The sequence below is a fragment of the Schistocerca gregaria genome, chromosome 4 (genome assembly GCF_023897955.1).
Source record: "Schistocerca gregaria isolate iqSchGreg1 chromosome 4, iqSchGreg1.2, whole genome shotgun sequence".
Taxonomy (NCBI): domain Eukaryota; kingdom Metazoa; phylum Arthropoda; class Insecta; order Orthoptera; family Acrididae; genus Schistocerca; species Schistocerca gregaria.
The window spans coordinates 203,728,778-203,742,311 of NC_064923.1; the positions used below are offsets into that span (position 1 = coordinate 203,728,778).

At 42.4% G+C, this 13,534-nt stretch overlaps 1 protein-coding gene across 1 annotated transcript in view; it reads right to left on the reverse strand.

The window, feature by feature from the left end:
• LOC126267981 (serine protease 48-like) overlaps window positions 1-13,534 on the reverse strand; it is a 165,957-nt gene that overhangs the window by 72,259 nt on the left and 80,164 nt on the right. Inside the window, exon 3 of the mRNA XM_049973327.1 lies at window positions 10,884-10,995. Coding sequence (XP_049829284.1) covers window positions 10,884-10,995 — 112 coding nt within the window. The remainder of the gene's footprint in view (window positions 1-10,883; window positions 10,996-13,534) is intronic.

The window sequence follows — 13,534 nt, forward strand, 5'->3', positions numbered from 1 at the left end:
AGCGTAACAGAAGAAATATTCAGTTGATCGATGAAAGAAGAAGTACAGACATGTTCAGGGAAATTCAGGAATACAGAAATACGTTGCTGAAGAATGGAAAAAAATAGGAGATGCAGGGAAGCTAAGATGAAATGGCTGCATCAAAAATGTGAAGAAATCGAAAAAGGAATGATTATCGCAAGGTCTGACTCAGCATGCAGGAAAGTCAAAACAACCACCGGTGAAATTAAAAGTATGGGTGGTACCATTAAGAGTGCAACGGGATCTCCACTGTTAAACACAGAGAGAACGGATAGGTGGATAGGGTACACTGAATGCCACTATGAGAGGAATGATTTGCCTGATGTGATAGAAGAAGAAACACTAGTAGATTCAGAAGAAATAGGGGATCTAATATTAGAATTTAAGAGCGCTTTGGAGGACTTGAGACCAAACAAGGGGGAAGTGATAGATAACATCCAACCAAATTTCTAACATCTCTGGGAGAAGTGGCAACGAAACGACTATTCACGTTGGTGTGTAGAATGAATGAGTCTGGCAGCATAACATCTGACTTTCGGAAAAATATCATCCACATAATTCCGAAGACTGCAAGAGCTGACAAGTGCGAGAATTATCGTACAGTCAGTTTAACAGCTCATGCACCCAAGTTGCCGACAAGACTAACATACAGAACAATGGAAAAGAAAATTGAGAATCTGTTAAATGACGATCGGCTTGGCTTCAGGAAAGGTAAAGGTACCAGAGAGGCAACTCTGACTTTGCGGTTGATTATAGGAGCAAGACTGAAGAAAACTCAAGACACATTATAGGCGTTGTAGACCTGGAAAAAAGGTTCAACAATGTAAAATGGTGCAAAGTGTTCGAAATTCTGAGGAAAACAAGGGAAAGGTATAGGGAGAGACGGGTAATATATAATACGTACTAAAGCCAAGAGAGAATAATAAGAGTGGACGACCAAGAAAGAAGTGCTCGGATTAAAAATGGTTTAAGACAGGGATATAGTCTTTCGCTCCTACTGTTCAATCTCTACATCGAAAAAGCAACGCTGGAAACAAAAGAAAGGTTCAGGAGTGGAATTCAAATTCTAGGTGAAAGGATATCAATAAGATTAGCTGATGAATTGCTATCCTGGATGAAAGTGAAGAAGAATTACATGATCGGCTGGGTAAATCGAAAAAAGACGAAAGTAGTGAGAAGTAGCAGAAATGAGAACAGCGAGAAACTTAACATCAGAATTGATGGTTACTGAGTAGATGAAGCTAAGGAATTCTACTACCTAGGTAGCGAAATAACCAACGACGGACGGAGCAAGAAGGACATCAAAAGCAGACTAGCACTGACAAAAAGGGCATTTCTGGCCAAGAGAAGTCTGCTAGTATCGAAAATAGGCCTTAATTTGAGGAATAAATTTTTGAGAATATACGTTTGTAGCGCAACAATTGTGTGGTAGTGAAAGATGACTGTTGGAAAACCGGAACAGGGGAGAATCGAAGCACTCGCGATGTGGTGCTACAGACGTATGTTGAAAATTAGGTGGACTGATAAGAAAAGGAATGAGGACGTTCTACGCAGAACCGGAGAGGGAAGGGATATGTGGGAAACACTTTCAAATGGTTCAAATGGCTCTAAGCATTATGGGACTTAACATCTGAGATCATCGGTCCCCTAGACTTAGAACTACTTAAACCTAACTAATCTAAGGACATCACACACGTCCATACTCGAGGCAGGATCCGAACCTGCTACTGTAGCAGCAGCGCGGTTCCGGGCTGAAGCGCATTGAACCGCTCGGCCACAGTTGCCGGCTGGAAAACACCGACAAGGAGAAGGGACAGGATGATACGAATAATGTTAACACATCAGGGAATGACTTCCATGGTACTAGAAGGAGCTGTAGAGGGCAAAAACTGTAGGGGAAGACAGAGATTGGAATACATCCAGCAAATAATTGAGGACGTGGGTTGCAAGTGCTACTCTGCGATGTAGAGGTTTGGCGCAGGGGAGAAATTCGTGGCGGGTCGCATCATACCAGTCAGAAGACTGATGACTCAAAGAAAGAAAAAAAAAATAGAAAGGCCTCTTACAGGTATTTCATTGTATTACTCTCACTCGAGGTGATCGTCAGAATACAGTGAAACACCTTGCCGCTCAACTCGACGTGTCTTTTGGTAGTGCTGACACACTCGTCACCGTTTGGGGTACTTTGTGTGCAAGCTGGGTTCCTCACCGCTTAGCCGAAGACGATAAAGATTAACGAAAAATCATCTGTGCAGAATTCCTTGCGCGCTACGAGTCTAATCGTGACAATTTTTTTCGGACATCGTCACAGGCGATGAAATATGGTTTCATCACCCTGAACCGTAACTGAAACGTCAGTCCATGGAGTGGCGCCACACCAACTCTCCTACGAAGAAAAAATTTCAAAGTCGGTAACGTCGTGACTCTGAAAATGTTATTCTGTTTGATGCCCTCCTCCATGATGCAACGATCATCTCTGAAATAAATTGTAGTACCATTAGGAAACTGAAGAAATGACTTCGGCGTGTTCGTCGCCACAAAAATGCAAACGATCGTCTGACAACGTAAGGCCTCTAGAGACCAAGTCTACGCACCCCGAGAGGCTCTAATAAAACTTCATTGGGCTGTTCTTCCCCGTCCACCCTATAGCTCAAATCTCCACCTATTGAATTACATTTTTTCCGCCTAATGAGGGATGATTCCGCTGGAAGCAGTATGTGGACGATGTGGGCTCCTTCGTCGACCAGTAGAGTGAAGCCATGCAGGCATACTGTCCCTCCCACTGAATGTGGCGTAAGGGCTTCGCATTGTACGGAGATTATCTTGAAAAATAGGGTTTTGTAGCCAGAAGAGTGGGGAATAGTGTGGTGTATCGGAGTCCAGAATAAAATCAAACTGCTTTGGAAAAAAAAATGTGTTACATTAATTATTGAACGCCCCTCGTATGACCGCAAATGTTTGAAGATTACGATTCAAGATAGTTGCATGAAACGGTTGAAATAGCATATAGATTAGTTTATCATTGACTAAGTTTTTCACTTTCGGTTCTTGTGTAATTTTTCCTCGCATATACTCTATATCTGTCTTCTGCAAATATTTTTCAATTTTTAATTTATTGTTGCGTGGCATAATTTTATTTGTCATACTTTCCACACTTTTATCGTAGTTTTCACTCAATTAGCTTGGAACTGAATAACTGTAAAGCTTCGATATAACTTGAACTAGCCACTTCATTTTCACAGAATCGTCATGAGGGTTATTTACAGCTGTGATGTCATTGTTTGTGCAACGTTTTTTCGGATATATAATCACCAAGTGCAAACACGACATTGCTCTGCAAATGACGGCTTCAGTATCGGATCGCTACACTAGCGCCATTGTGGAAGTCGACGTTTCAAACCCACAGACTTACTAAAAAAATGGCCTACAACTCTGGCACTTCGCTTTGTTCAGTATGACAAGTTTTACATGAATTTGAAATGACAAACTGCAACTTTGAAATTGCCAGTGCTAGCGTAGTTCACCTGGTGGCTTTGCTCACTAAATCTAGAGGTTTATTTATGACTTCCTACACAGTTTTTGTCCATCTAGTTTTCCATTATATGCAGAGTTACTGCAAACTTTAGGACCAACACTCAAATTGTACCTGTCGAAAACTAATGGTTTATAGCGAGACTGGAGGGACTAAACTGTTAAGGTAATAGGATTAGATCAGATGTAATTTTTTGTACCGAAGGTCCTTAGTGTTGAGGTCATGAAGGTTGTAGAATATGACTATTTGCTTACCAGAATTCCAGGGATGATATTCTTTAATTCTTCTCGTTTGACACTTTACATGACTTAGATTTTTTAAATTCAAATTAGATCTGTATTAACAATGACAAGGGCAATATTCTTAGTTTTTCTTCTTCAACTGAGATAAAAGAAGAACAAAAGAGTATCAAAATGTGACAGTTACAGACTTCAATGGATTATTACGTTCAAAAATAACAAGATAAGTTGTTGCAACAACACTTCTGATCAAAACTATCCAGACACCCCTATGTATTGCACAATCGCGAGAGACGGACCCACCAGTGTAAAAGGGGACGGAGAGTATTATGCTATCAGTAGAGAAGCTGTAATATTTCTGGCTTTGCAGCCATCATTTTCAGGTACAGGAACATCTTCTTAGAGCATTTGAGACGACAGAAGTGGCAAGATGACGTAATGTGGTTTGAGGTACCGGTGAAAGATGGTTTGATCGGTGCGGGTATCGTGAAAAAGACTACCTAAGCTATGGTCCTTTTCCGCGATTGGCTGCTGCATCCGGAAGTTGCGCGCCAAAATGATAATTTTCTGTTATTAATAATAGAAGAACTACACAGCACATTTACTTTCATTTCATATTTAAAGCATCTCTCAATAGCGTACTGTCATTCTATAATTTCACAAGTAATAATAACCAACAGGTTAATAAACAACTGCGAAACGAAAAGGCAGACGAAGCACTTCGGTGATCTTCGGATAGCGCCTAAATTGGATGGCAGCCGAAGTTGTAAGATCAGAGCTGGTTCGGCAGTGTCAGAAGACAGACACGTTGTCTGCCGCGATCAGCATAGCTAAAATTTCATTACTAATCCATAGTTTGTAAAAATAGAGCTCATTCGACGGTGTCGGAGGTCAGACATGTTGTCTGCTGTGGTATCAGTTAAGTCTTCATTAGCAATGTCTAGTTTCTAAATGTGAGAGTTGTAATTACGGAAATACGCAGTTCATTAAATTGTTCCAGAACAGAAATTATTTGTAATTGTGCAGCTTCGCCTGTTCTGCAAATTAAAAGTGAGTGGTATCCCGTGTAAACAAAATGATTGGAAATTTAATTACTTCTAAAATAATAGTTCCTTGCTAAGAGCTTCTTGCATCTTCAAGATAACGGATTCACGACTTACACTAAGTGATCAAAAGTATCCTGACACCTGGCTGAAAATGACTTACAAGTTCGTGGCACCCTCCTTCAGTAATGCCGGAATTTATTGTGGTGTTGGCCTACCCTCCGCCTTGTTGACAACTTCGACTCTCGCAGCCATACATTCAGTCAGGTGCTGGAAGGTTTCTTGGGAAATGGCAGTCCATTCTTCACGGAGTGATGCTTCGAGGAGAGGTATCGATGTCGGTCGGTGGGGCCTGGCACGAAGTCGGCGTTCCAAACCATGCCAAAGGTCAGGACTCTGTGCAGACCAGTCCACTACAGGGATGTAATTGTCGTGTAACCACTCCGCCACAGGCTGTGCATTATGAACAGGTGCTCGATCGTGTTGAACGATTGCAATCGCCATCCTCGAATTACTCTTCAACAATAGGAAGCTAGAAGCTGCTTGAAACATCAATGGAGGTCTGTGCTGTGATAGTGCCACGCAAAACAACAAGAGGTGTAAGCCCGTCCATGAAAACACGACCACACCGTAACACCACCGCCTACGAATTTTATTGTTGGCACTACACGCGCTCGCAGATGACGGTCACCAGGGATTGGCCATACCCACACTCTCCCATCGGATCGCCACATTGTGTACCGTGATTCGTCACTCCACATAACGTGTTTCCACTGTTCAATAGTCCAATGTTTAAGCTCCTTACACCAAGCGAGGCGTCGTTTGGCATTTACCGGCTTGATGTGTGGCTTATGAGCAGCCGCTCGACCATGAAATCCAAGTTTTCTCACCTTCCGCCTAACTGTCATAGTACTTGCAGTGGCTGCTGATGCAGTTTGGAATTCCTGTGTCTTGGCCTGGACAGATGTTTGCCTGTTACACATTACGACCCTCTTCAACTGTCGGTGGTCTCTGTCAGTCAACAGCTATGTCGGCCTGTACGTTTTTTTGCTGCACGTGTCCCTTCACGTTTCCACTTTACTAACACATCGGAAACAGTGGACCTAGGGATGTTTAGGAGTGTGGAAATTGTGCCATTTCTCTGGTGCGTTTCGTATCCGGCACTGTCGATAGCGACTTGTATTTCTATTTCCGTCTGGTTCGGCCTGCGAAGGCGCTCAGGCGGCTGCTGCCCTCTGGAGCGTTTTTCGCAAGCGGGAGGGGAGGGGGGCTGGGGGCGCTCGGCTCGCCAGTTGGATTCGCACTGAGCTGCTTGTACTTTGCCTTCCGCCCCGGCACGAAAGTGTGGTCTCGTTGACTTGAGCGTTGGGCAGCGTGGCGTGTTGATGATGTGGTGTAGTGGACAAATGATGGATCCCCGCACGCGATCGCTCGAGGTTCTCTGCCTCTGAAAAGGGTGCCATGATATCGCTCGGGTTTCCGCACCCAGGAGTTGTAAGGACTCCAGGGCAGGCTTTCTGAATGTTTGCTCTGTCCGGTCTGCGTGGTGGGGTTCGTTTCACATTACGTCACCTTACTTCAGCTGTTGTTTATATTTTCTGCATGATTCCGTTTTAGCCGAAGTCTGGGTGTCGAGTTTTCTGCTGGTGTGTACCCGGTATCCGCCATTGTTTTCCCGCCCTGGGCGATGGGGGAGGGGGGGGGGGCAGCCGTATCTGTTCGTGGGAATTATTTGGCAGTGTGTGATTTGCGTGGACCCGGTGTGAGCACACGTCCTGATTCTGAGTTGAAATTACTGTGGTCAGGCTGGCTCGGTTGCAGGAGTGTGTTTTATTGGTTTTCTGGCTTGCTGGGGACTGCGCCCGCGCCTGTTCCGTTTGTGATGTGGCAGCAGTCTGATATTTTTATGTGTGTTTGTTAACTTGCTAGCAATTGCTTTTAGCCTTGTGCTCACTTATTTTTATTTAAATTGCTCGCATTGTCATTTGTCTGTTCTTTTACCTTTATTTATTTGTAGTGTCAATTAAGCCTAAGACGATGTCCAAGGTGCTAGCAATTGATTTTAGCCTCGTGTGTACTTAATCCTATTTAAATTCTTGAGCATTGACATTTGCTCATTCTTTTTACTCTTATTTATTTGTTCTGCCAGTTAGATCTAAGATGGTGTCAGACCTTGGTATCTGTCAACCTTATTTTGGCTACTACCGCTCAAGTGCAATACTGCCGGGCCTATCCCGGATTTGTCATTAATTGAGAGCCTTTTATACTGTATTTTTAGTAGTAGGTTTGGAAAATGCATTTGCGTATGGTATTTATTGTGTTTCCCCCCTCCCCCTTCTTCCTCCTTCGTGTAAACTGATTTTGGCAAGATTGCTAGGTGGCTTGTGTTATTACCTATGTAAGTTTGCCCGCTGCTGTAGTAGGGTAACATGTTTTGACCGGCAAGCGGCCCTTGTTGGCGAGAGTTTGAATGTGTTTTGCGCTGTTGATGTTGGGCTTTGCCGTACATATATTTAGTCATGTACGTGTTGTTGTGTTAAGGATTTTAGGGCATTTCTAATTGAGATATCTGTTGGAAATTTTATCACTGTTTTAGAGAAGGTATAGGAAGGAGTAACTTCAACTAAAAATTTAATTGTAAATTATACATTTGTGCTTCACATTTAAAAATTTAACTGTATTAGGTGAAAGTGTGTAGCGTAATGCCCAATGATTATTTGTTAATGTATCAAATTGTAAACAGTTTTGAAGTTTCTCTGTTTACCTGTGGTACATAACATTTTTATTACCTCATATTGTAAGCAGCTTGATTTGTTTGTAAGCCACAGTGTAATTTATTACAATTAATTAACTGTTTTGGGGAAATAAACCTTGAATTGTATGTCCCCTTTTCATTAACTGAATCCCATCCAAATCGTCCGCTCAGAAATCTCGCGTACAGGCGTATGATACATGTGACACCGAATCACCTGACCACGTTCGAAGTTTGTGGGTTCCGTGAAGCTCCCCATTCTGCTCTCTCAAGATGTCTAATGACTACTGAGGTCGCTGATATTGAGTACCTGACAGTAGGTGGTAGCACAATGCACCTAATATGAAAAACGTATGTTTTCGGTGATGTCCGGATACTTTTGATCGCATAGTGTTTGTGCTGTTTCCTGTGAAGCTGACAGCAACTATAGAAGACTGAAGGTTGGCGAACATTTATGGATTCTAGTCAGGGCGGTGGAAGCAAATAGGCACCTCGCATGTACTACAATCTTAGTACATCTGAGATCAGTGACACGTCATCAGTGGTAACACAGGAGGGATGAAAGAAATATTTTTGAGAGAAAGGGTTTATCGTACGCACGTATAAATGTCACCCTTTATCCCTCTCTCTCTAACTCACTCTCCTTCAACTTGCTGTAAAGCTGTAAAAGAAAAAATACGTCGGTGAAGAGAACAAGAGAGCTCAGTGGCCTCGAACGTGGACTTGACATTCGGTGCCACTTGAGTAACAAAACTGATAGAGACATTTCAACGCTTCTGCAACTGCCCAAGTCGATTGTTGGTGATTTCATTGTGAAGTGAAAGGAACAATCGTAGCTACAAGGAGACCGGGTAGACCTCATGTACTGATGGACTGTCGAGCATTGAGGAGTATGGTTGTGAAAATGGCATGAAATCACTGAAAGGAATTACTCTTGAGTTCCAGAGTGCTACCAGCATCCACATAGTTCAATGATTCTGAGCGGTCTACTGGCTAGCAGAGTCCCGGGTTCGATTCCCGGCCGGGTGGGTGATTTTCCCTACCCGGAAACTGGGTGTTTGTGTTGTCCTCATCATTTCATTATCATCATCACCATTCTTGACAGTGTCTGGACTGGACTGTGTAAAAAAGTTGGACTGTGTACAAATATGGACTTTGTACGGGTGCTGATGATCCCACAGTTGAGTGCCCCACAAACCAAACATCATCATCATCATCATCCACTGCGCAGCAAATGGCAGGAAACAAGTGATCTGGAATGATGAATAATGCTATCCGGTGGAACGGTTTGATAAATGCCTAGAGAATGTTGCCCGCCGTCATCTGTAGTGCCAACAGTGAAGTAAGCATGTGATTTTGTTACGGTGTTAGGGTGTTTTTCATGGTTACAATGTGGTCTTCTTATTACGCTCAAGAAAACGTTAAATGCAGAGGGATATGAACACATTTTACAGAATTCTGCAGCAAATGAACAATTGGGAGACGATGATCGTATCAGTACGACAATGTATGCTGTTATAAAACAAGATTGTGGGGTATCGGTTTGTGGACAATAACATTTATGAAACGGACTGGACTGCTATGAGTCCCGACCTAAACACAACGGAACAGCTTTGAGTTGCGTTAGATAACCGGCTTCGCTCAAAACCCCAGCTTCCAACATCACTATGTTCTCGGGTTTTGGATTTTGAGGAAGAATGGGCTGCCATTTCCCCATACGACTTATCTCTTCTAAATTGAAGCTACTTTTAAAAAAAATCCAAATTGAATAATCAATAATGAGAGCGACACACCATTGAAAGCATCTGCAGCAAATTTCAAACCACTATGAAGACGAAGGGTGCACACCTCTCATAATAATGTCCACTAATAAGTATCCACACGCTTTTGATCACATAGGGTATGTGATGAAGACAGCACGGGATTCGTGTAAGTTCGTGACAGAGTGAGAGACTAAAATTACAGTGCTGACGTCAAGCTGTTTTTAAAGTTCCACATAAACAGAGAATATAAAGTAAGTTAATACTTTAAAGGTAATTTAGTTCTGAAATTCTGTTATTTTTCAACCTCGGATCACACAAAAGGTTACATTATTGGTTTTCAGTTCCTTGCAGGACATCGTCAAGTGATTAGCAAACGTTACATAGTACCTCGTCAGATGAACTGTTACTATGCAACGTACTCGAATCTATCGATGAATTTCTATGCAGTCGAAATGGTAATGTAATTATTTGTGCAACTAGCGGCTGAAAAATACAATAACAGAATTTTATTACTAGAGGGGCAATCTGTTCCCCTTAGACAGAATACTTAGTCAATTTCATTCCAGTGTCGTTAAATATTAACATACTGTGATAACCAAGACAGGAAACTAATACCACATGACGAAGTGCTAGCGTAGGGAATAATATTGTGGTTTATGGAGTCGAAGGATCTAGGTTCGCAACCTTTTACAAGCGACTTTTTTTTATTTTAGCGTTGTTAACATACTCTGGAACTTTCTTATCAACGTAATACAAATATGTTCTGCCACATTCCATGTTATTTACGCTTTAGTCAGATGAGAGAACGAAGGATAAAACAACTATCTGGCGATTTCCGAGAGACTGGTTAGGCAGGAAACTAAGAGGACAGTTTTAATTGCTTCGATTGAAACAAGCAGCAATAAAACACACTTTTATCCTTTTCACAAATTGGTTCTTTTTCTCCAAATGTGTGGCGATTCCCAAGTGTGTGGTTAGACAGGAGTCTAAGAGGATAGTTTAAACGACTGCAAGCGAAACGACGAGCGATAACACTCGTGTTCTTTCTTAGCACAAAGTCGACAGCAGTTCCTGCGGCAGTCGACAATGCAGTTGACGTCAAAATGACGTCACTTTTGTTGAAAGTCTTGTGAAATGAGTTTTATCGATTGTTAAACTGTTCCAGAGAGCTATGCTGACGACAGCCTGACACAATAATTTTCCAAAGCTGATTTTAAATACGAGCTTTTGTTTAGACATCTTCCGTCTCTCTGGTTAGTTGAAGTCGAGACACCTCTCTGAAGTGATGAAATATCGAGAATATTACTTTTTAAAGACGAGACGGTTGTTAGACAATACACTTTCCTTTACTGCAGTAAAATAATCCCATTGAAAATCTCGAATTGATGTCCTTAGAACGCAATAGTACCTCTTAAAAGTATTTACAGCATAACTTTTATAGAAGCGTATGGCCACGAAAGAAAGGTAGCTGTGGTTTACCATGCCGTTTGGAGCATGTACGGACGCTTGGCTATAAGTCCTAAGGGTACTTACGGCAGTTCCCGCAGAGCCTGTTACTCGGCTTTACTGCTCCGGCAGACAGCAGCAAACTCAGCAGACCGCGTTCCCCTCCTCCCACATTGTGCTGTGGTTTTGCAGGGATCTCCTGAAACAGCGTGCGAAATCAGAGTAACACATGTCCACGACAGCATCTGCCAACTAAAGAGAATTATGATGTGAGAGGTCGTGTATCTTACAAGGGGAGGCCACGACGTTCTGATCACGGATGTACTTCAGACTTCGTACACCTTTAGAAGGCAGTTTAAACAACATAATGCGCAAGCAGCAAGGTTCACTACTCTGGCAATTCCGAGGAAATCGCAAGAGATGTTACAAGTGTCTATTGTGTAACTGAAGTATTCTGTGGGTGGGGGCCGAGCATTGGAGATCATTGTGGTCAAATGGCTAGCCTTCAAGCTTCGTGCGACGACCGTCTATGTGGCGACGGTTCGAATCCCACTTAAACCTTCATTTTTGCAGGACTAGTGTAAATTGTATGATATTAAAAAAGTTTGTAACTACACTATTCGTTCTTGCTACATTAGCAACGTCTCACAGCTAGGCAGGTTAACTGTCAAATGGGGCCTGCCTCTGTGTCTGCAGTTCGAAGCGCCAAGGTGCAAAAGTAGTTCCGGGTACCATACCATATAGCATGGATGAAGGATTTTGCAAATTACAACAGGCTTACGTTTTCACGAAAATTCTATGCGTTTCTTCATTTACCTGTTGATAGCTATAAACATGTTTGTTCTGATAATTAAATTTAATTACAAATAGTAAGTAGTCAAAAAAATGAAATTCAGCAAAACTTCGTGAAAACACACGTTTTTAAAAAATGTTACCTTTCAAATTTCATATGAATTAAATGTATCATGAATGATGAAAAAAATAGATTGAAAATTAAGTTTGAGCGGAAGTCGAATCGGCGCCTAAAACACGTTTGTATTGCAGCTCGAACGCTCACCTGTTTTTTTTCTTTGTTGATATCATTTTGTTCGTTATTGTTCTTCTAATTGTTCGGGACGGACGTCCCATGACACTTTTCAAATTAATCGTTTATCCATTAACTCAGTTTTTTTTATTATTACAGAGGGTACTCGAATTGCCTGAACTCTTACGGGACTCGGTGGATTGTCTGCCGCGAGTAGTGGGTACAATGGCAGGGGCACCACGAATGTAGTGTGCGGACTATAAGTTGAGAATATGGGTCTCACGGGGAGCGTGCCGGCGATAAGTCCCTGCAGTCACACTATCCTCTGTGCCCTCGGTGGCTCAGATGGATAGAGTGTCTGCCATGTTTGTTGTTTAATCCTACTAATAATACTTCGATGGTACCCACAAGCTACACTACGTGTAGTCTTATGTGTCACTATTTCCACTCTGAGTCGCTTGTCAGTTTCCTGTCACAGAAAAAGGACCATAGGTATTTAACAAGTTTAATCTGTTTTAAATAATTTTGCTGTTAACTTTGTCACGTGCTGCTATTCTGTCTCAGTACCTGTGATTTCAACTATATTCGTTTTCTCTTTATTACAGTCCGACAAAGACTTATTTATTACACTCGGGAGAGTGCAATTTCTCTGGACATTCTGTACTAGATCCGCCGTGCTATCGGTTTCATCAGTGTCTTGCTACTTCCACATCAGAACTCATCACGCATGGAGACACATCAGAACGCATAACGTATTATCCACTTAAAACTACTCCTATGACTACTTTATTGGGGCAAGCCGCAGTAAGGCTATAGCGTTTCATTCTCACTTCCTAGGTTCAGCTGGCGGCCTTTCTCGTTTTTTCTGTGATGGTTCTATTATTCATAGACTGTGCCAAAAATTAATAACGAAAGGCTTGCCATCCACAAGGTTCAGCTGAGGACATCCAAAGCCTAGAACGCGCGGTGGTAACAGATATTTGCTGTTGCACACTAGCACAGGAAATGAGACTTCATTTTGAGTAACACGTGGCACTGCTGTACATCTTCGTCCACGTCGATACTCCGCAAACCACTTTTGGGACTGTATTTTTGTTATCATTCTGATTCCCCCCCCCCCCCCCCCCCTTTTCTACTCCTTTCGCGTATGGTGCAAGTGAAGAATGGCAGTAAGCGTCGGTATGAGTAGAGATGCTCTGATATTCTCGTCATGATCAGTTCGCGAGATACATGTGGAGGACGTCTGCTCCCGGAATTGTAAATCTACAACTACACTCCCCAAGCGTCCTTATGGTGCATGGCAGAGAGCGTTTTGTATACCACTGTTACTTCCTCCCTTCCCTGTTCCAGTCGCGAGTGGTATGCGGGAAGAACGAGTGTTAGTAAGCCACTCTGTCAGCTTGAACCTCTCTAATTTTGCTTTCATGATCTTTTCGCGCAGTACGTTCTATTTGTTAACGTTGAGGGTCAAATGCTAATCCACGCAAAATGCGTCGATCTTCTGCTGGTCTTCCTGCATTTCGCTACATTTTCTAGTGTTGCGACCTGTTTATATACCACACTATCATCCTCTAAAAACCTTATCCACTACGTCAATTTTGTCCTCTAACACTCTGTTGGGGTACATCTGAAGTTACTTTTACGTCTTCAGTTTTCTTTCCATTAAGAACGGTATGCTGTGTTCTGTTTGCTAGTAATTCTTCAGGCCAGTCAC